Consider the following 22494-nt stretch of genomic DNA (forward strand, 5'->3'; position numbering starts at 1 on the left):
TTTTCATAACGCAAAGCGAGCTCAATGAAACCACTGCCTCGGGGCAAGCGGTGTATACCGTGTGCCAGCTTCTGACTGAAGCGTGTGCAAGGCAGCCACTTTGTTTGAGTGGCTTTGTGCTTTGTTCTCCTAACAATGGTTGATAAAGGCGCCTCCCTCCCTCATCCATGGCCTCTGTCATCCAGGGCCCTCTGCAGTCTCCTGTCCTCCTGGCAGCCCCAGCCCTTCAACCCTCTCCACGCGCCCTCTTGCCCAAGTCCAGGCCTGCTGCTGCTTGGTCCCTGGCAAAGCCGTAACCTCAAGGTGATTACCTGCCACCTCCCAGATTAGTCTATGAGGAGCTGCCCAGCCCAGGGTGATAGCTTCCTCCTCTGAACAACTGGGGCCCAGCATTAGCTCATGGCCTGTTCCAACTTCTCTTTTCAGTGTCTTTTGAGGAGAACACCCCTGTGCCCCAACTGAGCCTTCATCTCTTCTGGGGCAAGGCCGGAGCCCGAGGTCTCCTACATCCACCATGGCGCCCAGCACACAGTAGGTACCTGGAAAGAGTTGCTGGACTGTGACAATGGCCTAGAGTACACACTTGCATGTACTCATTCACACACACTCACTCACCTTTTGGAAACCACTGGCTTGTCTGGGGCGCAGCTGTGGCCCAAAAGACTTCCTTGCCACTAACACCAAGCTGAGAGCTTCCAGGGCTCGGCATAGACAAGCTTGATGTTTCTTTGTGACAAGAAAGCTCCTGGGCTTGAGAGACCAGGAGCCACTGTAAAACTTCTCCGAACCTCAGTTTTCACATCTGTGAAGTGGGACTGTGACCCAGCTGTTCTGGGAGATGGGAAGTACTCAGCACTGAGGTCGGTCCCTTTCACTTTCCCAGCAGCAGGAAATATAAGCATAAGTGTGATCAGAGAGGCACAAGAATCCCAGCCCAGCGCGGCAGAGAAGTTTCTGGCTTTTGTTTCTGACTTCCTCTGAGATTTGTTGTGTTGCACGAGGTGGAATTTCCCACTTGGCTTCTCCTTGATAAGGTAGGCGGTTTGTATTTCTTGAGCCTGTTCCCTAATGTTTTGGAGACTGAGTTTCTTCATCTGTAAAATGGGAATAATAACTGATTCACAAGGTGTTGTGAGGATTAAATACAATAATGTGTGTCTAGGAAATGGAGGTCACTTTTGTGTTTCGTTTCCCACTGTGTGTTTGGGGAATCCTGGATGTTCATGGATTCCAAGGCCTATGGGAGCTGGGGGCTTGGCTGAGGTTTTCTGCCTCAGATTTAACTCCAGGCAGGTTCCAGACAGCTCTGCAGTTAACTGTGGTTAACTGTGGTGTCTGTGGGAGTTGAGCACTTACCAAGTGTAAATGGCCAGTGCTGGACGCTGGCCGGGGAGGCGTGGGGGAAGTATGCAGGAGCCCAGCCTGGAGTAACCTGGGTCCAGCAGGGAGGATGACCAGGTGACCCTTTGGTGTAACATACAATATGATGACATTAGCACTTAATAGAGGTGTGGGTCAGAATATGAGGTAATTAAATCCACAGAAGGAGGTGTGGTAGGATGGGTGGGTCATGGCAAGCTTTGCTGGGAGAGACAGCTGTTTTGTTGTCGTTGTTTGGGGGGAGTGGGGGGGGTAGGTAAGTTTATTTATTTATTTTTTAACAGAGATACTGGGGATTGAACCCAGGAACTCATGCATGCTAAGCATGTGCCCTACCACTGAGCTATGTCCTCCCCTCTGAGAGACAGCATCTGATCTAGACCTTAAAGGAGAAGTTTAATTTTTCCAAGAGTGAGGGAAGAGCAAGAGCAAAGAGAAGTCACAGATTTGGGGACCACTGGCCTCTGTCTCAGTGCCGTCGTGATGCTCAGAATCAGAGAGCAAGTGCAGACCTGGCTTCAAAGAGTTGACAGCCCAGTACCAACAAATGTGAGATAAGCCTAATCTCATCACTGGGCATTCTCAGGGCCTGAGCACTGCTCCTGCCCCAGGGGCTTAGCACTTGGGGAAATGTCAGCTCTGAGCACATCCATGCCTCAAGCAGACACAAAGAGGAGAGGATGCGCAAGCATGAGAACAGCCATAGAAAGATTAGAAGGTGGGACTCAGAAATAAAAATAGTTGCTGGGTTAAGGCTGCCAATCTTTTATTGGCTTAAACTGTCTTCTTAAAATTTTTTTATTAGAAAAAAACTTTCAGCCAAAATAAGTCTTATAGATCTATCTAACACACAGCTGTAAAAAGATATTCAATGTATTTCATTAAGTGAGAAAAGCAAGTTGTAGATTGTTACAGTCATGTGATCTCACCTGGGTCCACACACACACCAGCTTTACTTAGAAAAGTTCTGAAAGGTAACAGAAGACAATTATCATCAAAATCTGACCTAGAGATTATCATATTAAGTGAAAAAAGTTAGACAGAGAAAGACAAATATCATATGATATCACTTATATGTGGAATCTTTAAAAAAAAAAGATACAAATTTTATTTACAAACCAATACCAGACTCATTGACACAGAAAACAAACTATGGTTACCAAAGGGGAAAGGGTTGGGGAGGGATAAATTAGGAGTTGGGGATTAATAGATACACATTACTATATATAAAATATGTAAACAACAAGGGCCTACTGTATAGCACAGGGAACTATATTCAATTTCTTGAAATAACATATAATGGAAAAGAATCTGAAAAGAAAAAATATATAGGTATGTATAGGTATAACTGAATCACTTTGCTGTACACCTGAAACTAACATTGTAAATCAACTACACTTGAATAAAAAATAAAATTTAAAAAAATTATCAGGGCTGGGGGAGGGTATAGCTCAAGTTGTAGAGGGCATGCTTAGCATACATAAGGTCCTGGGTTCAATCCCCAGTACCTGATTTAAAAAAAATAATAATAATAAATACCTAATTACCTCCCCCCTAAAAAAAAATAAAAATGCAATATATTAAAAAAAAATTATTGGGGGGAGGGTATAGCTCAGTGGTAGAGTGCATGCCTAGCATGCACGAGGTCCTGGGTTCCAACCACAGTACCTCCATGAAATAAATAAATAAACCTAATTACCTCACCCCCTAAAGACAAACAAACAAACAAAAATTATCATCAAAGTCTACTTGTCGGGGTGACTTGGAGGGAGGACAGAGGGAGTTCTACTTTTTACTCTAACTCTTCATAACTTTATGACATCTGCCATGCATTACTTCTATGATAAAAATTTTTTTTTTATTTAAAAAGTAGTAATAAAAGCCATTTTGTTTCAGAGTTCATCTTGGAAATTCTTTTCTCAAGGACAGAGACAAGTGAATCCAAACACCTCTTATTACTGTTTTCTATAGAGCTATGTGGCTAGACTGGGCTATAGAACCCAGCCTGGGTATATCTGAGCTCTACACATTTCCTGTAGGTTCTGGTTTCTCTCCCAAAAGAAGTTGCCCTGGCTAAGCTGCCTGTGTGGTGAGTGATCTTAACCACAGAGGACACCATCAGGAGACTCAGGTAGGGCAGGCAGCTCTCCCAGGGAATTCACAGCCTGGGTAGGAAGGGTGAGGCTTGAGAACAGTGGCTCCTCCCCTGGCCCAAAGTTCCTGTCCCTACAAAAGGAGGTTCTTCAGGTTAAGCACGTAGTAGCAGTGTGCCTTGCACACACAAGCCTCCTATACTTAGCAGGGCTTCTGGCCACTGTCTTCACCAGAGGAGCTGGGGAGGGGAAGGCAGGACGTGTAGGGTAATGGTGAAGTAGGCTCTCTGAGAGAGCTGGGGGCTGTGGATAAAAGTTGAATTTACACATAGATACCTTTTTGTCTGTTTGTTTAAACCAGCAAAATGTAGTTGAAAAGCCCCTTTAAGTTCTACCACCTATACTGCTAGCTATGTGACTTTGGACAAATCACCTCCCCTCTCTGGGCCTCACTTTCCTCATCTATAAAATGGAGATTTAGACCAAATTCTTGTTGAAATCCAGTTCAACAGTAACATTTTATGATTTTATGTTTAAAATCTAAGTAATATAAGTATAGGAAAAAAGAAACCACAGATCATTATATACTGCTTACATTAAATTACCTCGTACACTTAGACATACAGTATTTGTCACTGAGCCTATCTGTCAGCGCCCTTCCCTGGAAAACATCAGTCCTTCACAAATGTTCACCCTTCTGACTCTGACCCTGTTACCCTACCCTAAGGTCAAACAGAAAAGACTACCTTACGATATATTCTCCCCTACCCGCCAAAAGCATTCAAATTAAAGGAAAAAATGAGTTTGTGCTTGTGGGTCCTTAATGGTATGGTGGCCAGAGCCCTAGATCAGAAGCCAGACCACCAGTCTGCACCCCAGTCTATCACATGTTCACTGTGTGACCTTGGACAAACCACTTCCCCTCTCTGGTCTTAGCCTCATCTCTAAAACCAGGGGTTAGATGGATTTCTCTTTATGAGCCCTACTCTGCTGTACGGTGGCTACCAAGGCTGGGAGAGGCCAGAAGCTGCAGGCCCACCTTTCTCCAGCTGCTCTCAGAAACAGCAGGCAACCTCCAGCATCCTGAGCAGGCCGGTGCCAAAACATGAACCAGAAATTAGGTGAAATGGGCGGGGCCAGGTGGGCCCCAGCCGGGCCCAGGACTCTCCAGCCAGGGAGACACACAAGGCCCCCAAAGGAACCAGAAATATGCGCTTCAGGGGCCAGACCAGGGCGGAGTGGAGCAAAAGATTCCTTGTTTGTTAATGCATGCTTTTAGTTCAGAAACAATATACCTACAGGAAAATGTTCATATACATGTATGGCTTAATATATTTTCATGAAATGAACACACCAGTGAAATAGGCACCCAGATCAAGAAACAGAACAATCCCTACCTCCCAGAAGTCCCCTTCAGCCCCCTTCCACTCACTAGTCCCTCAAGAGTAACCACTATCCTGACTTCTAGCACCACGGATTCATTTTGCCTGCCTTGGACTTTACACATGCAGAATTATATATATGGCCTCTTGAGTCTGGCTTCCTTTGCTCCACACAATGTTTGTGACTTTCATCTGACATTACAGGTAAAAATGAAAAATGACTCCCACTCATTTCCATTTTTGCATAGTAAGAACTTAGTGAGGAGCTAAAATCAATGAGACTGCTGAGTCAAGGTGAGAGCGCTCACAGAAAGCTGAGGAAGCAGGTTTACATACAGCTTCTCCCCGAAACAAACAACCCTCCTGCTGTTCCTCCTGCGGAGTCCCACACTGTCCTCTCCAGGGGCTCCAGGGAGGTGGGGCCTTGACACCCCAAACTTACTTTGAAGGCCAGACGCTCTTGTTCACTGAACACTTGCCCTGCGCCCAGCTCTGTGAGGGACACCATGACTCAGCATCCCATTTAATCCTCACAACCATGATGTAGCTGCTGTTATTATTTCTATCTTGCAGGTGAAGAAAAAAATCAGGCTCAGAGAGGTCAAGTAAGGTTGCACAGCTAGGAATGGGACTCAAAACTTCAAACCGTATGTCCCCAAAATCCAAACCTCTCCACCACTCTGTGTTGGCAGGGAGCTTGAAGGCTGGATCTGGCTATATATCCAACCTCATCTAGCGCCGTGTGTCCCCAGCTCACGTCCCCAGTCCACGTTGGCCTCCTGCCAGCAGCTCAGGTCCCAGGCTCTCCCCACCTCGGGCCTATGTCCATGCTGCTTCCATTGCCTGCACATTTGCCCTCAGTCACTTCCCCAGAACAGCCTCCCCCGGCCACCTAGTCCAAATGACAGCCCCTCTTCTCTCTCAGATCCCGTCACACTCTGTAGTGATTTATACTTTTGTGATCCCTTGTTCACTTGCTTACTGCCTTTCACCACCAGTGGAACACAAGCTGCAAGAGGACAGGAATGTGCCTATTTTGTTTGCCACTGCCTGGGACAGTGCCTGACATGCATTACGCCCTCAATAGTGTGTTACAAGAAAAAGACAGGAGGAGAGAGAGCTAAGATTGAACTTTCTAAGGCCCAGCAGTCACTCGAAGGCAGCTCCAGTTCCAGCCTGATTACGGTCCCAGGCAAGACCCCTCCCCTCTCTGAGCCTCAGTTTCTTCAACTGTCAGATGAGCCCCCTCATCTAGACCACGAATCCTAGGACAACAAGCCATTCTAAAAGCATCAGGCCTCTGCTGCCTCTTACTCTCCCTACGTCTAGTTAGCTCTTTAGAAAAGTTGGAGGTGGAGGGTCCTCCGAGGCTCCCAGGCTGTGAGGTACACAGGGCTTTCACACCTGTTGTAGGTGGGGGACCTCAAAACATGAGGTCTCTTCTAGTCCTAATAGCGCTGATGTATGGAGCCAGAGAGAGACAGGACTAAGCGAGAATAACAGATGAATTCCCCTGGAAACTGCTTCTCCTTCCTTCTTGAGAGCCCCCCACTCAGACCCCTCAGTTCTCAGCCAACCCGACACAGCCACATCCAACGCCGCCCTTGTTATGCTTGCAGCCGCCCCCATGGCCAGGCTGGAGCCCCGGGAGGGCAGAGACCACCACGTTGTGCTCATCTTGGTACCCAGAGCACTTAGCACAGACCCTACGCAGAGGGCGTGGCCAACATGAGGCCACCGAACCAAATGCCACTGGCAGGGCCTGCCCAGGTCTGCTGCTGAGGGTGGACCCGTTCGCCCTAGTGTCACCACAGGCAGGAGAAGCACCTGAGGTGAAGAGAACCGCTTCCCACTCAGAGTCAGACTCCAGCTGACCACCCTCTTCCCACCCCTTCACAGGCCCCAGATTGTCGGCGGCTGCGGCTCAGACGGAAGGCTGAGGAGTCACCCCCTTCTGGGGGTCTCTGCAGACACTTGCTCCCAGCCCTGCCAGCCAGGACTAGCATTCCCTGAACTGGAAGTTACCGTGCCTCCCACTCTTCTGTGAGGCTCCTTTAGCTGTGAAGCTCTTTCTAGTTTGTGTTTAAACATAAAAGAAGGTAAGAGAATTGGTCCCAACCCAAGAGTTCTATCAAGGGGAAAGGCCTCCCGTTTTGCATCTTGGATACAGTGGAGGCACTAGACCCCTAGGCTTCTACTCTGCTGGGTGTGCAAAAAGGTAAGGCTGGGTGTACTGGTGAGCACGTATGAGTGTGCAAGCACTGTGCGCATCAGAGAGAAATGACAGGTGTGCGGGTACAAACTGGACTGGCCGGACCTTGGCCATATCACTTGCTGGCTGAACAACTTTGGGCAATTTGTTCAAATGCTTTGGGCCACAGTTTCCTTATCTGAAGAACAAGAGTGAAAATAATTCCCATTCTGGGAAGTGTTGTGAGAATCAAACTCCAGGACTGGTGCTCTGGAATCATTAAAACACCACTTGAATATTAGCAGTTGTTAGAAAAGGGAGGCAAGAAGAAAACTTCGGAAAATCTTCATTTCTCTCCAAACAGGAACTACCTTCAGATTTGAGCTCACCCCCGGCTGTGTCATGGGTTTAGCAAACCTGAAAACGTAACCCAGTAACTCAGATCCCAGGAACCCTCATGACCAGGCTTGTGTGGCTTGTCACTCAATGCAAATCTGTTTTCAGGAGGATTACCTCACCTCCCATTCACGCTCTGAGCTTATGAAACAAAATCCTGGGGGCTGTGGAGAATCCCAAGTGGGATTCACAGAAGAAAACCAACAAGTCAGGTCTCAGTTGAGCCTGGGTAGGGCTTTGGGAGAAAATTCACAGAAAAACCAAAAATCATTTAGATTTGCCCTATCAGCCAGGTTATACCTAGAACTCAATGATTCTAGTCCCTTCTGCTGACAAGTCTTTATTTACAGAGAGATGATTACTTGCAGAGCTGCCCGTGAGGATGAATAAACCTCGGGATTGTTTTTAAAGCTTTCCACCAGTCTTGAGATGAGCCCATGACCTACCAGATGTACTGACAAGTGCACCATGTGAAGCGTGACCTCAGTTCACCTTGTGTTCCCTGCACCTCTCACAGCCACTTACCTCCCCAGCTCCTCCCCGATGTCGTAAAAGTCCTCCACCTTCTGCTGCTTGAACATCTCCATGTTTGAGCTCCTCATTGAGGCCTGGAGGGGACCACCCTGAAATGGGAAGAAACCTGAGGTTAGGACAGACATGTCAATTAGCACCAGCCTGAGCCTAGGTTCAAAAGTAGTTGGCCGCATGGGAGCTAATGATTCAACAATCATCCACAACCCTTGTTCCTCAAGGACAGCCTTGATGGAGAATTTCCTCACCTGGGACTGATAATGTACTGTTCTTATTTGATTTATATTAATTCAGATCTGTGAAGGAGACAGAAAAAGAGCCCTGCTCACTCCGGATCTGTTCTAAACAAGTTCAGAGAAACAGAGTCATGGGAAACTTCCGCAGTTTGTTCTCATGAAATTTGGGTCTACTGAGAAAAGAGGCAGCTACGATGCGGGAAAAAGAGCACTCGTTTTGGAGTCAGAAGTTCCAGCTTCAAGTCCCAGTTTTGCCCGAGTAAGTCATTAAAACTGCCGAGTCTTAACTTCCTCATCTGTAAAAGGGGTTAATACCGTAAAAACCACTGCAAACCCGGACAGTATTTTGTAAACTGTAAAATGCAGTAGGAAGGTAAGGGATTATCATGACCTCAGCTCCCTCAGGGCTGTGCCACCCAACTGCAAGTCTCAACTGATTTGCAAACTCTCTCACTCATCACCCCAAGGGAAAGATGGCTGGGAGGGGTGTGACAAATTACAACAGGCATCAGGAGTCAGGAGCCTGAGGCTCTTGTTGCAATGTTGCCCACAACTAGCCCTGGGAACTCATCCTTTGTCAGAGGAGCCTCAGTTCCCTCATCTGTAAAATGGAGCTAACACTGCCTGCCCAGGGCACCTTAGAATCACAGGACCACTCTGAGCAATGGGGAGCACTCACCACTCCACCAGAAGAGACTGTCTGCATCCTCCCCTGGGATGCTCCTGCCCCAAGGAACTCACCCATTCCCAGACTGTCATATGCTACCTTGGACGCATCCTGAGGCCTGGGCCCAAGACTCAGCCTACAAATTACAAAGATGAAGCCGGCTACCTGTGGATACATCTTTCAAGAGGCATTAGCAAAGGCCTCTCAGAGCTCATTTTGGCTAGCACTGGCAGCTTTTCTTCTGCCTGGCAATCAGCTACCAACCACGCCCGGGCCCCATGAGCCCCAGGAGGCTGTTTTCACCAGGCTGGGTGGAGGCACCATTACATAAGGGCATGTCTCATCTCATCGATGCCAAGTGGCTGAAGCTCTCCTCACTCTCAGACGCTGTATACCTTTCACCCTCTTTCCTCCACCTCTGCCCCCTACAAACCAGAGCTCTGTTACCAAGACGGCACCTGCCTCTCTCCCTTCTACCAAGGCACACACATCCCTGAAGACCTCCAGGCAAGCTGGCCTGGCTCCCTGGCCTTACTCTCAGGGTCACCTGCCAACCTCCTGCCTGTCCATCGCACATCCTCCTCTCTGCTTGGTCTTCCCTCTGTGCTCAGCCAGGGCCTGGCAAGTATGGAATCTGGAAAAAAGCAGGCTCCAGGAGCCCCAGTTCTAGGCTAGTCTGAGTGTATATTAGCCATGTGGCCCACAGCACATTGGCACCCTCTCTGGGACTCAGTCCCCCATCTATAAACAGAGGTGGTAACGTCTATATCGCCTACTTCACACATCCCCGTGCGGATCCACTGTGATAAGGGCATAAGCTAGACAAATAAGAAGGATGATTATTACTATTATTATTTGACCCAGGCCATTGTTTGTGTTTCTGCTCCCCACAGCCACCGAGATACCAATTCTGTTCCCTTCTAGGGAAAAGGTTTTGGGATCCTCCTGGTGAGTCGGGCTTGGCCCCCCTCACACCCACCCCCATCCTCGCAAACCTCCTGAGCAAGCCCAGAGGGTGTCTTCTTTTTGCTGAAAAAACACTTCCAAATAAACAACTGGGGGTAGGGGTGGGGTAGCCACTGATTTCAAACAGCTAGATGGAATCAGAAACTTCCAAAAAACTCTGTTGCAGACACCCTGAGAGTGGTCTCAGGAACAGGTAAGGTCCTCCACTTGGCAAGAAGCCAGCTCCGTTTGCTATCAGCTCCCCAGCAAAACAACATGCCCCTGCCTCAGGCTCCATATCCTGGGTAACCAGGAAACGGGGGCCAGGGCAGCCCCCTACGCTCAAACTAGGCCCTCCAATTTGGCCCCAACTCACCATTTTAGCATAGCCCCCTTCCCCATAAATCCTATATTACAGTCAAATGTCGACCTTTCCCATTCCCCCTAAACTTTCACCCCTGCCACGCCTCAGCTCAAGGTGGGCCCTTTCCATGGGGGGCCCAGCTGGAGAGCCCTCCTAGCAAACTGTTCCCTTCCTGCAAAGCCAGGCTCAAACGCTACCAACTCTATGAGGCTCCAGGACCCTTTCTCTTGCCAAAACAGATGAAAATTCTCCTCCTGTTTAAATTCCTAAAGAGAGCTCTTTACACATTTTTAGGGCTAGGGCTTATCGCATTCCGGCTCATAGAATCTACGTCTACGTGTAACCCAGAAAGAGCACAAATCCCGCAATCACACAGGCCTGGGCTCAAATCCCAGCTCTGCCACTTACTAGCACACACTGAGCACAGGACAACTTTTCTGAGCTTCAAATTACCTCCACAGAATATGAGTCCAGACAGTGCCTAGCGTTGGTGAACATGCAGAGCAACTCGAGACCTCTCGAACACTGCTAGGGAGAGTGTTCCCTGGGACAACTACTTTGGAAAACTGCTGGGCAGTTTCTGTGGACACACCTAAGAGAAATGCATGTAGATGTTTTTCCAAAATGGTGCACATTAGGATGGTCACAACAGCACTATTAGTAATAGCTGAAAAATGGAAACAACCAAATAGCCATCAATAGAAGAACGGATAAATTGAGTTATACCCCTACAATGAAATTATTACACAACACAAATTTAATTATGAAAATAATTAAACTACTGCTACCTGCAATAACATGGATGAAACTCACAAACAAAACATTGAATGAAAGAAACCAGACACAAGAGACGACGGACTATGTGATTTCACTTAGGTCAAACAAATCCACGGTGCTAGAAGTTACGTCTGGGTAGGGGGTTGTGCCTGGAAGGGGACACAAGGGGGTTTCCGTGTGCCAACAGTGCTTTCTTGACCTGGCTGGTGGTCACATGGATATATAGCATGTACACTTATTTTGTATGCAATCAAAATTTTACATAATAAAAAAATGAGTCTAACATCTACTTTACGGGACAAATGAGATAACATATGTAAAAAGTCTTTAATCTGTCCTTGGATGGTTCCCACAAATTCCTTCCCTCCTGCCTATTGTCTTGGAGCCTCATGAGGGCAGGAGTTGTGACATCCTCACCTCTGACCCCTTGTGGTAGCTGGTATACAGCAGGCACTCCATAAACATTGGTCGATTTAAATTTAGTGCCCCAGCCGTCCTTCTCAAGGCTGCTGCTCAGAAAGCCCATCAGGAAAAAACAGCTAAAGGCCCTTCATGACATCTCTCCCCAAGATGAACCTGCATTTTTGCACTTCATGCAGACATAAAAGTAAAGGGGAGACACTGATGGGGGGATTATAGTCACCACCTAGGACCCAGAGGCACAGGTACTTTTCTGGCCCTGAAATGATGAAACTACATGACAGAGGGCACAGATACACCTTTTGGCCAGAGGCCCAGGCCAACGGCTCCAGACATTCCCAGGATGAGGCCATCTCCACACTCACATTTCTCTTAATGGGATCCCTAGAATTCACATTCCTGCCCCCAGCCCTAATACTAGGCAACACTTCTGAAGGTCAACACAGATTTCCTAGAACCTCACAAAAAGGAACTTCGAAGAACTCCTAGGGGATTTTTTGAGTCTGCTCAGGAGCCACCAGCATGAGGAAGGGGAGTCAGAGGAGTTCCATTTTATCTACACTATATGCTGGGTTCTGTGTAAAAATTCATGGGTGAGAGGAGTGTAAATCCACTGCTGTCTGGTCAAACCCACTTCTTTTACAAAAGGAGGAAACTGAGGTCCACACAGGGGAAGGGACTTGCTAAAAGTCACACAGCTAGTGCACTCCAGCCGCTCTTCCCCCAGCTTCTGTTGACAGCGCCCTTAACCCTCCAACAGTGGCACCACGGATGGGAAGTCAGGCGCCTCCTGAGGAACAGACAACCTAGGAAGTGGTCTCCAGGGTTGGAGGATCATCCCAGAGGGAACTTTCACCCACTTGCCCCATGGGCCCAGCTCTCTCTGCTGAACTCTCACACATCCTCACCCAGGGCAAGTCTGTGAAATGGGATCATAATTGTCCCCGTTCACCCGTTAAGAACCATCACATCCAGGCTCTGAGGAGCCTGCCAATAGAAGGGGGCGGGGGGCAGCCGGCATTACAGAGCCCTTCCATGCATTGGAGGCTTTGACCACCCCAATCTCTGATGAGGAAGTTGGGGCTCCGAGAAGATCAGCTAGCTAACTAAGTTGACACGAGAAAACTCTCTTTGTGGTAAAGGTCCAGCTCCCCTGGGCAGCCTGCTTGTTCACCTCATCTAACAACCAGAGGGGCCTTAGGGAGGTGGTCAGTGTCAGTTCAGGTCTGGTTTCTGCCAGTGAGAAACTTGTCCCAGACCAGCACACACTCACCGGCATCCACACACCACTCTGCCCCCTGCCCAAGTCTCTCCCAAAGCTGCTGAATGGGAGCCACTTCCGGTGCTGAAAACACATCTTGGGAGATGGGTGGTTCGGGGAAGAACAGGACTCTGGAAGTAACTGTGAAGAAGCCAAGGTGTCAGTACCCCTGTCACCACGACTCTCTCAGGAATACCTCACACGGAGGCAGCTGAGAACCACAGGGTCAGAAACCACAGCAGCCTTCCAGCAGATTCTAGAATACAAGGTGTCAGGGGCAGTGCTCTCTTCACCTGCCTCCAGGGACCTTCCCACCTGCCACTGAGGCAGCCAGGCATGTATCCTCTCTTCCCATGGGCACTCCTAATCTACCACGACCTGCGTGGCCTCAATGCCCACCCCTGCGGGCCTCCTCTCTTCCTTCCTAAAGTGAAAACACTAATGCGCACCTTGCAGAGATACAGTGAGGATTAGCCAGACCCGCTCATGCTGTGAGACGTGCACAATGCCGGGCCCACAGTCGGGTCAACTGTCGACAGCACCCCCGCAGACCTTCTGGCTGTTCCCATGCCCACCCTAACTCTGCCCCAGGCCGGGCTCGCGACTGCGGGGACCACAGCTTCTTTTCGCCACATAGACAGCTGACTGGATACGGAGCAGCCTCCTCGCACCGCTTAGCCCTCACACAAGGGGGAGAAGGAGGTATGCGAGGCGGCTGATGCTGAGAGGCCCTGGCCCCTCTCCTCTGGGAAACCTCGGGTGTTCCCTCCCGTCAGGGGGTCCTAACTTGATGGAAGTCTGCCTCCCAGCTCCTCCCGAGGCGCCAGGTCTCTGACTGCCGCTCCCACCCGGTCCCTCGGGTCACAGTGCTAGATTTTGGAGCGCGCCCTGAGGCGCAGCGGGTTCCAGTCAGAGCCAGAGCCGGAGCGCCCAAGGCCAAGGCCGGCCATACCTCGGGGGCGCCGTCAAGGACCGGGCGACTGACTTGGGGACACGAGGGAGCGCCCCGGAGCAATTCGCCCCCGCCAGCCCCCGCCCCGGGCCGCGCGCCCCGTCCCGCCCGTCGAGCCCGCGGACCGGCGCTACTCACGGCGGGAAGCTGCGCGGCGGCGGGCGCGGGGGCCACGCGGGGCGCGCGGCTCGGCTCTGCTCTGCTCCCTGCGCGCCCGGCGCCCGCCCGCCCGCAGAGCCGCTGTGGAGCCGAGGGGGCGGAGCGGCCGGCCCCGTCCCAGGCGCCGGCTGGAGGCGCGCCCCGAGGCCCGAGACGGGGTTCGGGGCGCCCCCTGCTGGGAGCCCCCTCGGGACAGTCCCCGGCTGAGGGCAGAGAGCCTCCCGGCCTCCTCGGGCTGGGCACCTCCGGGCCCCTGAGGTTCCCAGGAAAAAGGGCGAGAACCAGTGACAAGACCTCCAGGGCGTCTTTATGAGCTCGGCCGCTCACCTGCTGTGTGGCCTTGGGTAAGTCAGCTAACTTCTCCAAACTTTATCTGGAAACGGATTTAAATGAGCAGATGCAATTGATATAGCCTGGCAGGATCACTCAGAAAGTGGTATTTTCTAGTCCCCCGCTCCCACACAAACACCGTGAGAGAGGAAGTCTCACCAGGGACTAGGCCACTTCCTCCCTCCCAGCAAGAATGCTGCGACAATGCACAGATTCTTCTGGGAACCTCACCATCCACGGTTCACAGTGGGGTGGAGACCGTGATGGGGAGGGACACTCCCCTCCTTACCACTCCACCCCATCCCCTCACCACCCCCACCCCTGCTTGGGAGCAGCCTGGCCTCTGTGCCCCCAGCCCTGCTTGGCGCGGTTGGTTGAGTGAAGCCTCGCATTATCATCAAGCCTCCCCTAATGAAAGACTTAGGAGTGAGTCCGCCTCTCTCCCTTCTACCAAAAATACCGGGAGGAAAAAGAAATGAGAGTGGAGGGGGTGGTGGGAGGAAGGAAGTGGAAACAGAATTTCAGCCAAATTCAGTGGTCTCATTTCAAGAGGCTGTTTAGGGAAAGGAAATGAAGGTCCCTTCCCAAAGCCTCCATCCCTAAGTTATCCAGGGGCCTCCTCAAGCCAGTCTTAGAGGAAAGAGCATTAGTCTCAGAGTCATTTGGTTCAAAGCTCTGCCCTGCCGTCTGGGGTGTGAGTGTAGTCTTGGGCATGGCATCTGAACTTGTTCTTCACCAGCAAAGCTGGCAAACACCCCTCCTTACAGCATCTAATGGAGGATTAAAACGAGTTAGAGGGTGTAAGATGCACCTAGAGGACCTCTACCTGTGTGAGTGAGCAACCTCCCATCCCTGCTTTAGCCTTTCCAGATACTGGGCTATTTTCAAGTCCAGATGAACCAGCCTTCCTCTGACCCCCTCCCCACCAGCTGACTGGTAACTGAGCATCTGTGATAGCCTCAGGAAAAATCCCAGTGCCTCCTTGTTTATAAAATTGACAACATCCCAGGACAGTGCAGGCTCCAAGCCACCTCTCCCAAGAGCACGAGGCTACCTTGAGTAGAGTTGTGTCCAAGAACAGAGAAGGCTTTCCAAGTCAGTGACCACTAGTGAGGCTTCACCAGCATAGGGAGGCTCTTCATCCTCAGACCACCCTCAGAACACCCCCATTTCGGTTATTTTTTGCTGTGTAACAAACCACCCCAGCCTTGGTGGCATGAAGCAATAATTTTGTTAGACTCACATACTCAGGGTCAGAAAGGCAGAGAGTGTGCAGCACATATGGCTTACCTCTGCTCCACATGTCTGGGGCTTCACTTGGGAAGACTTGAGTGGTTGGGAGTGACTTGAATGCCTAGGGGCTGAAATCCTCTGGAGGCTTCTTCATTCACATGGCTGGTGCCTGGGCGATGATGAATCCAAGGCTGGGCTCAGGAAAGGCTGCTGGAACAGCGGCATGTAGCCTCTCCATCCCTTTCCCTCTGAGCTTATGCTTAATATTTAATTTACAGCAGCAGCATCCCCTTGCCCAAGGCAAAACAGACATTCTTGGGTTTGACCCACAGCAAACTGGTCAAAGAATGACACAGCTGGAAGGGTCACTGTCAATCATCTCATCCAGCTGAGGAAAACTGAGGCTCAGAGAAAAGATGTGACTTGCCCAAGGTCACATAGCTGGTGCGAGCTAGAGCTAAGATTAGAACCAGCCCCGCTCCCAATTCTCAGTCTGATACTCTTTCCACTGTACCTGCCCAGTTCAATAGCTCAGGGAGGTACCATGTGGAAATGCATTTTATGCTTGAGGTGGACTGCCTCACCTGAGAGCAGCGGACAGGCTACTGAGCACTGAACACAGGGCCAAGGCAGCAGTGGGCAGAGAAGGGGAGACCCCAAGGGTGGTGGCAGCAAGGACACCTACTCCAGAATGAAGCCAGATGGAGGCCCAGGTATGAAGAGCTAAGAATTATGCACCCCAACAAAAACAAAAACAAACAAACAAACAAAAACAAAGCGTAAACACAGGACAGAAATAGACTCACAGACAGAGAATACAGACTTGTGGTTACCAGGGGGGTGGAGGGTGGGAAGGGATAGACTGGGATTTCAAAATTGTAGAATAGATAAACAAGATTACACTGTATAGCACAGGGAAATATACACAAAATGTTATGATAACTCACAGAGAAAAAAATGTGACCATGAGTGTGTATATGTCCATGAATGACTGAAAAATTGTGCTGAACACTGGAATTTGACACAACATTGTAAAATGATTATAAATCAATAAAAAATGTTAAAAAAAAAAAAAAAAGAATTATGCACCCCAGCCTCAGCTCCTGCATGGTTCCCACGGCTGACCAGAGTCCAAATGCCTGTCCTGGCATTTAAGGCTCCAACCTGCATGTCCCCACCATGCACACACATCCTCTTCCCTCGTATGTGTGCACATCCAGCCCTTTTGCCAGCTTGGATTACTAGCCATTCTTGCCTCCATGCTTTTGTTTAAGCCATTCTGCACCACTCCCTCATCCTACCCTTCAAAAATCCTACCTATCCTCAAGTGCCCCCTTCGGTATCGTGTCTTCCTTGGAAACTTCCCTGATCTGCCCTCTAGAGGACTTTCTCCCCTGAACCCTCCCACTCTTGTCTTTTACCTAACTGGCATTCCCCTTCCTCTGTTTTAGTTGTAATTAGCATCCACGTCTCTTTCCCTCAAGGGCAAGGAGAATGCCTTGTTCATCTTTATACCTGTACGGTGCCTAATATCCCCAACCCGGTATGCCTGTTAAATTGAATTACTAGAATATATGTGCCACAAGGTAAGGGATCATAACTGTCCTGTTATCTATTGTCCCCCAAGGGCACCCAAGTACCTGGCACTTGGCAATCATATGTTGGATGGAGAGATGTATAATTAATGTTAATAACTGCCACGTATTACATTACAGGGGTTCTCAGCCGAGAATGCACATCAGAATCGCCCTGGGAGTGTTTAAAATTCCTCACGCTCACACTGCACCGCACACCAATTACATCAGAACCTCTGGGAGTGGGGGCTGGGCATCAGTAGTGGTTAAAACTCCCCAGGTGGCTCCAATGTACAGGTAGAGGACCCTTTGTTCATGTCCCAGAGACCGAGGGAAATGAAAGCATCCTCCATCAACCCACCAAACAGCAAGCACACCAGAGCACCTGCTCTGTGCAAGACCCTCCATGGGCCTGTGAGACAGGTGAGCCACAGGAGCCTGAAGCTTCTACAGGATGAGCAGACAAGCCCTCAGGGAAGATGTCACCGTGGTGAGCGGTAAAGGGCAACAAAAGCAGTGATACCCTCAAGCACACTTTGGCGCCTGGCAAGTTTAGGGAACTTACTGGCCTGCCAGTGGGGAAGCAGGGACAGGATTAAGATGCTGAATGTGTGGGCCAGGGCTGCCGGCACTGGGGTGGGCATAGAGGATGCATAGTACGAGGGCTAAATGCAGGGACTCTGATGCCAGGTGCCTAGCGTGGATCTCAACACACAACCTACTGTGTAATCCCAGCTTCTTGATCTCTCTGTGCCTCATTATCCCCTGGGTTATTGTGACCACTGCATTAGCTGTGAATACGTGTGGACTTAGATCTGTCTGGCACATGGTGTTCAATGAGTATTGGTATGTTTATCGTTCCCTAAATGTCTAGTGTGAGCTCCCCTAGAGGAGGAAATGGATCTTACTCGTCTTTATACCCCACCCATCTCCAGCCTGGCCCTGAGCAGGTTCTGAGCAAGTGTCCAGTGAAGACTGGACTGCAGGCTTCTCGACAATGCATCCAGTGCTGACTCCTTTCTTAGGCTATGAGGACAGGCCTGGAGAGGGCACAGGTGGGTTCCTCCCCAGCTGGCTCACCCACTGGGTGGAAGGCAGGCTGGAAACCTCCTCCTTCCAAAAGTGGCCTTGTGGCCTGGCTCCTCAGCCCTTCCCAGCCCTGCGCACCTTGCCCTGTGCCCTCTATTCTCCCACACCCAGCCAGGCAGGGTTGGGGTGTGGGGCAGGCTTGGCAGCCCTTCCTGCTTACCCTCTCTGGAGGCCCACTGGCTCCTGCAGAGGTGGCTGCTTCAACCTTTAGCCTTGCTGCACTCAGCAAGGCCTTGACCCCACCTTAGGGATGGGGCTGGGGAGAGGAGGAGAAACAGAAAGGGGCTGGAATGTGGGAGGCCTTGCCTTTCCCTGGAAGGCCTGGAGGATGCGAAGTTCCTGGGCACATGCGCACACCCATTCACTCTGCAAACATTCAAGGGCACACCTGCCCCTCCCCTTCCCCATCAGTGCTGGTAGAGGAGCTGGAGGCACAGTGCTGGGAAGTGTCAGCCCTACCCCAGCAGGCATCATGAGGGGCCTGAGGACAGGAGAGGCTTGATTCAGACTTGGAAGAAGAGGACCCCGAGAGGAGGAGGTGGAAGGAGGGAAGGAGGACATATTAGGTGGGAGAGGGTGTGGGTACAAAGGGCTGGGGGTCTTAAACCACTTGCCTGTACTGCCTTGACTCCCACCTGAGCCAGCGCAGGGGTCACACTGTGGGATCGTGATCCAGGCATATGCTTTCTCCTTCTGTTTGGGGCAGAGGTTAGTGACACAGGCCCTGGGTGCTTGGCCAGGGACCCCAAACCTGCCCTCCTTTAGAGCTACAAATTCCACCACCTACTTCTTTAGGCTCAGGGATCAGACAGAGAAAATCCTCATTCCCCCAACCCCAGTATCCATGAGATCACGGCCTCGGCCAATCAGGTATTTCTGCCAAGCACTTTGAACTCCAAGTGAATAATGCCAAGGTGGTCACAGCGGGCACCAGAGGCCGTGGAGACATCCTGAGCAGATTGCTCCAGCCTCTAGAGCCTCTGGTTCCTGCTCTTCCAGCCTCCCATCAACTCCAAGTCCCTCTAGTCTTCCAGTAAATCCCTGCATGCTGCGAGGCTGGAAGAGACAAGGAATGTGCTCAACACTGAAGGGCCAGGAATCAAACCAAGGCATCTTCTGCCACATCCAGTTTTCCACTTTGTTACAGAGCTTCCAACACTGGAGAGAGGTGGGTGGAATTCCTGGATAATGGTGAAGGGAGGCCAAGGGATGACAGCATGCAGCAGGTCCAGAGAGCAACCAGTCCAGATTGGAGCAGGGGAATCTGCAGGGGAACAGAGGGCACCAGGAGTGAAGCCTCCAAGAGAAAAGCTAAAACTATCCATCAGGCAATGTGTTTTAACCTATTGAGTGGTGTTCTTTGAAAGAAAAGTTTAGGGATAGATTTACCGTAAGTGTATAGAAAAATTAAATGAATAAATGATGAAGTGACTATTAATCCTAGAAAAAAAACCCAAAATGGTGTATAAATAAGGAAATGTTCATCACAAGCCACTACAGTTCAGCTTTGAGCTGTGAATAATATTTATATGTCATAATAATAGGAGTGGGGCTCAAGTGTGGGGCAGGATGGAGCAGAGGATGCTGGTTTTCAGTTATAAGACTTAAGTATTTGCTCTTTAAGAGAATGTGCATAGGTCATTTTGATTTAAAAAATGTTTTTAAAAATAGGTGGGATGAGATTGATAGAAAAAAGGCAGGTAAAAATCACAGCTGAACATATCAGAGTTCATAGTCTTCATAGTCACGAATAATAACCAAGCACTTACTATACACTGATCACTATGTTGTTACAATCCCCATTTTACAGCTGAGATTTAGTGAGACTCACAGAGCTAACATGTAGCAGAGATGGGATTTAAACCCAGGTAGTCTAAGTCCAGAGCCCCAACTGTGCTGCAAAGCTCTAAGCTCTGCACGGACTGTTAGGAAGAGCAGAAGTGGCGAAGGTGGGGGGAGCGCAGTGTGACCAGGATAATTCAAGAAGTGCCCGCATCAGGCACAGCAGGGCCAGTAGGCTCCTCCCCCTGCTTTCCCACTTAACACTGGCCAGAGGACACAGCTTTGGATTTGGGATAAACCCTGAGTGAGAGTATCTCTGTGAAGAACAACCTGACTAGGGAAGCATCCTAGTGAGGGTGATGGGGGCCCTCGCAAGTAGGGTAGAGGTAACTCTTAACCTTCCATGAGAGACACGGGGCAGAAAAGGAAAGACAGCTCCATCTAGCGTTGAAATATACAATCGCACTTCATGCTCAGAGTAAAACTTTTTTTTTTTGGCAGTTTGTCCCCAAACCGCACAATTCCCACCTAGTCCCCAACAGGAACGCTAGACCAACAATACACCCAACCCACTTACACAGCTCATAAACTGGTAAATAAAGAAGTCTCCCAAAACAGAACAAAAAGACAAAAAGATGGGGAAATATGGAGAAACGTTCAGAGGCATAGAGAACAGATCTAAAAAGTCAACATGAGTCTAAAATTAATATTAGGAGAAAAGAGAGCAAATTAAAAGGAAGAACTCGTAAAAGAAATATGAGAAGAAAATTATCTTTGCCTAAAAAAACAAATAAATAAAAAATCTTAAGACTAAAGGAACCCACCAAGTGCCAAACGGGGTTAGTGAAAAAAAGATCTATACCAAGGCATATAATAATGAATTTTTAGAACCCTAGTAATAAAGAAAGAAATCCTAAAAGAACTCAGAGGGGAACAAGCACCTTGCCTCAAGAAGGATACAAATTAGACCAACAAAAGACTTCTTACTTCTCAAACCAAACTGTCCACTAAGTATGAGAGTAAAATGAAGCATTTTTACAAAAGGGCTTAGAAATTTTACCACACACATCTGATAACAAAAAAAATTACTCTAGAAGTGTAAAACTGTTTAAAGTATCCAAGAAAGACAATGCCACAGTGTATAAGAAATAGCTTGAGCGAAATATGACCCAGAAAAATGGAATACAACTGGAAAGAAAATTAGAGAATTCTTTAGGAACTGGCCCTTGAAAGATTCTCAGTCAAGCTGCCAAATTTTAATGACACAGGATTCTATTTCCTTCTTTATGCACCCAATACTGCTTGTTCAGAAGTCTTAGAATCACCAGACCCCTTAAATTTATTGATTCAGAATTTTGTGGGAGTATGGCTGAGGAATGTGAATCTTTAACAAGCCCCTTAGGAGATTTCCTATCTACACAGAAATAACAGCCCCAACGCATAATTGTTTCTAATGGGAACTTAATCATAAAGTACATCTTATTGATTGGTTTTTAATTTTCAGAAACAACCTATAAGCAAAGAATGAACTAGTTCAAGTAGAGGTACGGATCCAAATGTAATGTGATAAATCTCGACAACACAAAAAGTAATTATCTATCAAATTTGGGAAGTGGAAAGGGGAGACAAGGTAGAAGGAAGGGAATTTACTCTAATTTTTACGATTTTTATAACAGAAGACTCCTAAGGCTGAGGCAGGGAGAGTACAATGTGAACCCAGAACATCTTGTGTGGAAAGTAAGAAAGTGCTCCGAATGGAAGGTAACTGCCATGTGGAGGCAGAGAGAGCCAGCTTGAAGGGGCTCCCACTGGCCAGATTTGGAATAATTTGAGTATTGAAATAAATGACAGGAATAGATAATAACATATTGAACAATTCTAAAAGAATCCATGTGTTCTAATCTGATTTTTAAAAATAAAAATTAAAGCAAAGAGAGGCAAAGAAAGGAAAGCAATTTTTTTAAAGAAAAATGCCAACTCATAAATGTAGAAGTGATGGAATTAGAAAAGTCACCACTTTACCACCACATAGTAATGAGTGATTCAGGCAAGATTCATCACTGGATATTAAAACCATTGACTGAAAGATGGTTGGAAAACAGGATGCTCACAGGGTCTTTAAGGATCACCCCTGATTTCTACTCACTAATGACAAGAGGAAAGAGTACCTTTAAAGCAATGGAGGAATCTGGCAGATAGCATCTTAACAAAATGTCCACATTTAGCATCACTAATAATGGGACAAACTGACATCACGTGCCTGCTGATACATTGCACTGAGAGACAGAACATCATCTCTGTAGCACTCCTGCCAAAAATGTAGAAGCTGAACGTAATCATGAGGAAACAATCAGACAGATCCACACTAGAAGACATTCTGCAAAACACCTGGCCTGGACTCTTTTAAAAATATCAGTGTCGTGAAAGAAAAATCGAACTATTCTACATTAAAGAAGACTGAAGAGACAGCAACTCAGGGCAATGTGTGATGAGTGATTGGATCCTGGATTTTTAAAAAGTTGAAAGGGACGTTATTGGACAATTGTGGAAATTTGAATATGGACGTTTTATTATGTAATAGTATCAGTGCTACGTTTTCTGAGTGGGAGGATTACATTGTGGTCATGGAGGAGAGTGAATGTCCTTCCTCTTGGGGCATGCATGTTGAGATGTTTTGGGCAGAAATGGCATCTGCAACTGTTCCTCAAATGGTTCAGCAAAAAGGAGAATAT

At 48.7% G+C, this 22494-nt stretch overlaps 1 protein-coding gene across 4 annotated transcripts in view; it reads right to left on the reverse strand.

The window, feature by feature from the left end:
- The window catches only part of DAPK2 (death associated protein kinase 2), a 107075-nt gene extending 92974 nt beyond the window's left edge, over positions 1-14101 (reverse strand). For 2 of the 4 annotated variants that reach the window (XM_031452826.2, XM_031452823.2), the window contains exons 1-2: positions 13734-13817; positions 7968-8065 (exon numbers count right to left, since the gene is read on the reverse strand). In XM_031452826.2, coding sequence (XP_031308686.1) covers positions 7968-8044 — 77 coding nt within the window. In that variant the 5' untranslated portion in view covers positions 8045-8065; positions 13734-13817. Of the gene's footprint in view, positions 1-7967; positions 8066-13733; positions 13818-14081 lie in introns of those variants that run through there. The other 2 variants (XM_064485455.1, XM_031452825.2) reach the window with 2 other exon arrangements.
- Positions 14102-22494: the final 8393 nt, after the last annotated feature.

Source organism: Camelus dromedarius, chromosome 5 (genome assembly GCF_036321535.1).
Source record: "Camelus dromedarius isolate mCamDro1 chromosome 5, mCamDro1.pat, whole genome shotgun sequence".
NCBI lineage: Eukaryota > Metazoa > Chordata > Mammalia > Artiodactyla > Camelidae > Camelus > Camelus dromedarius.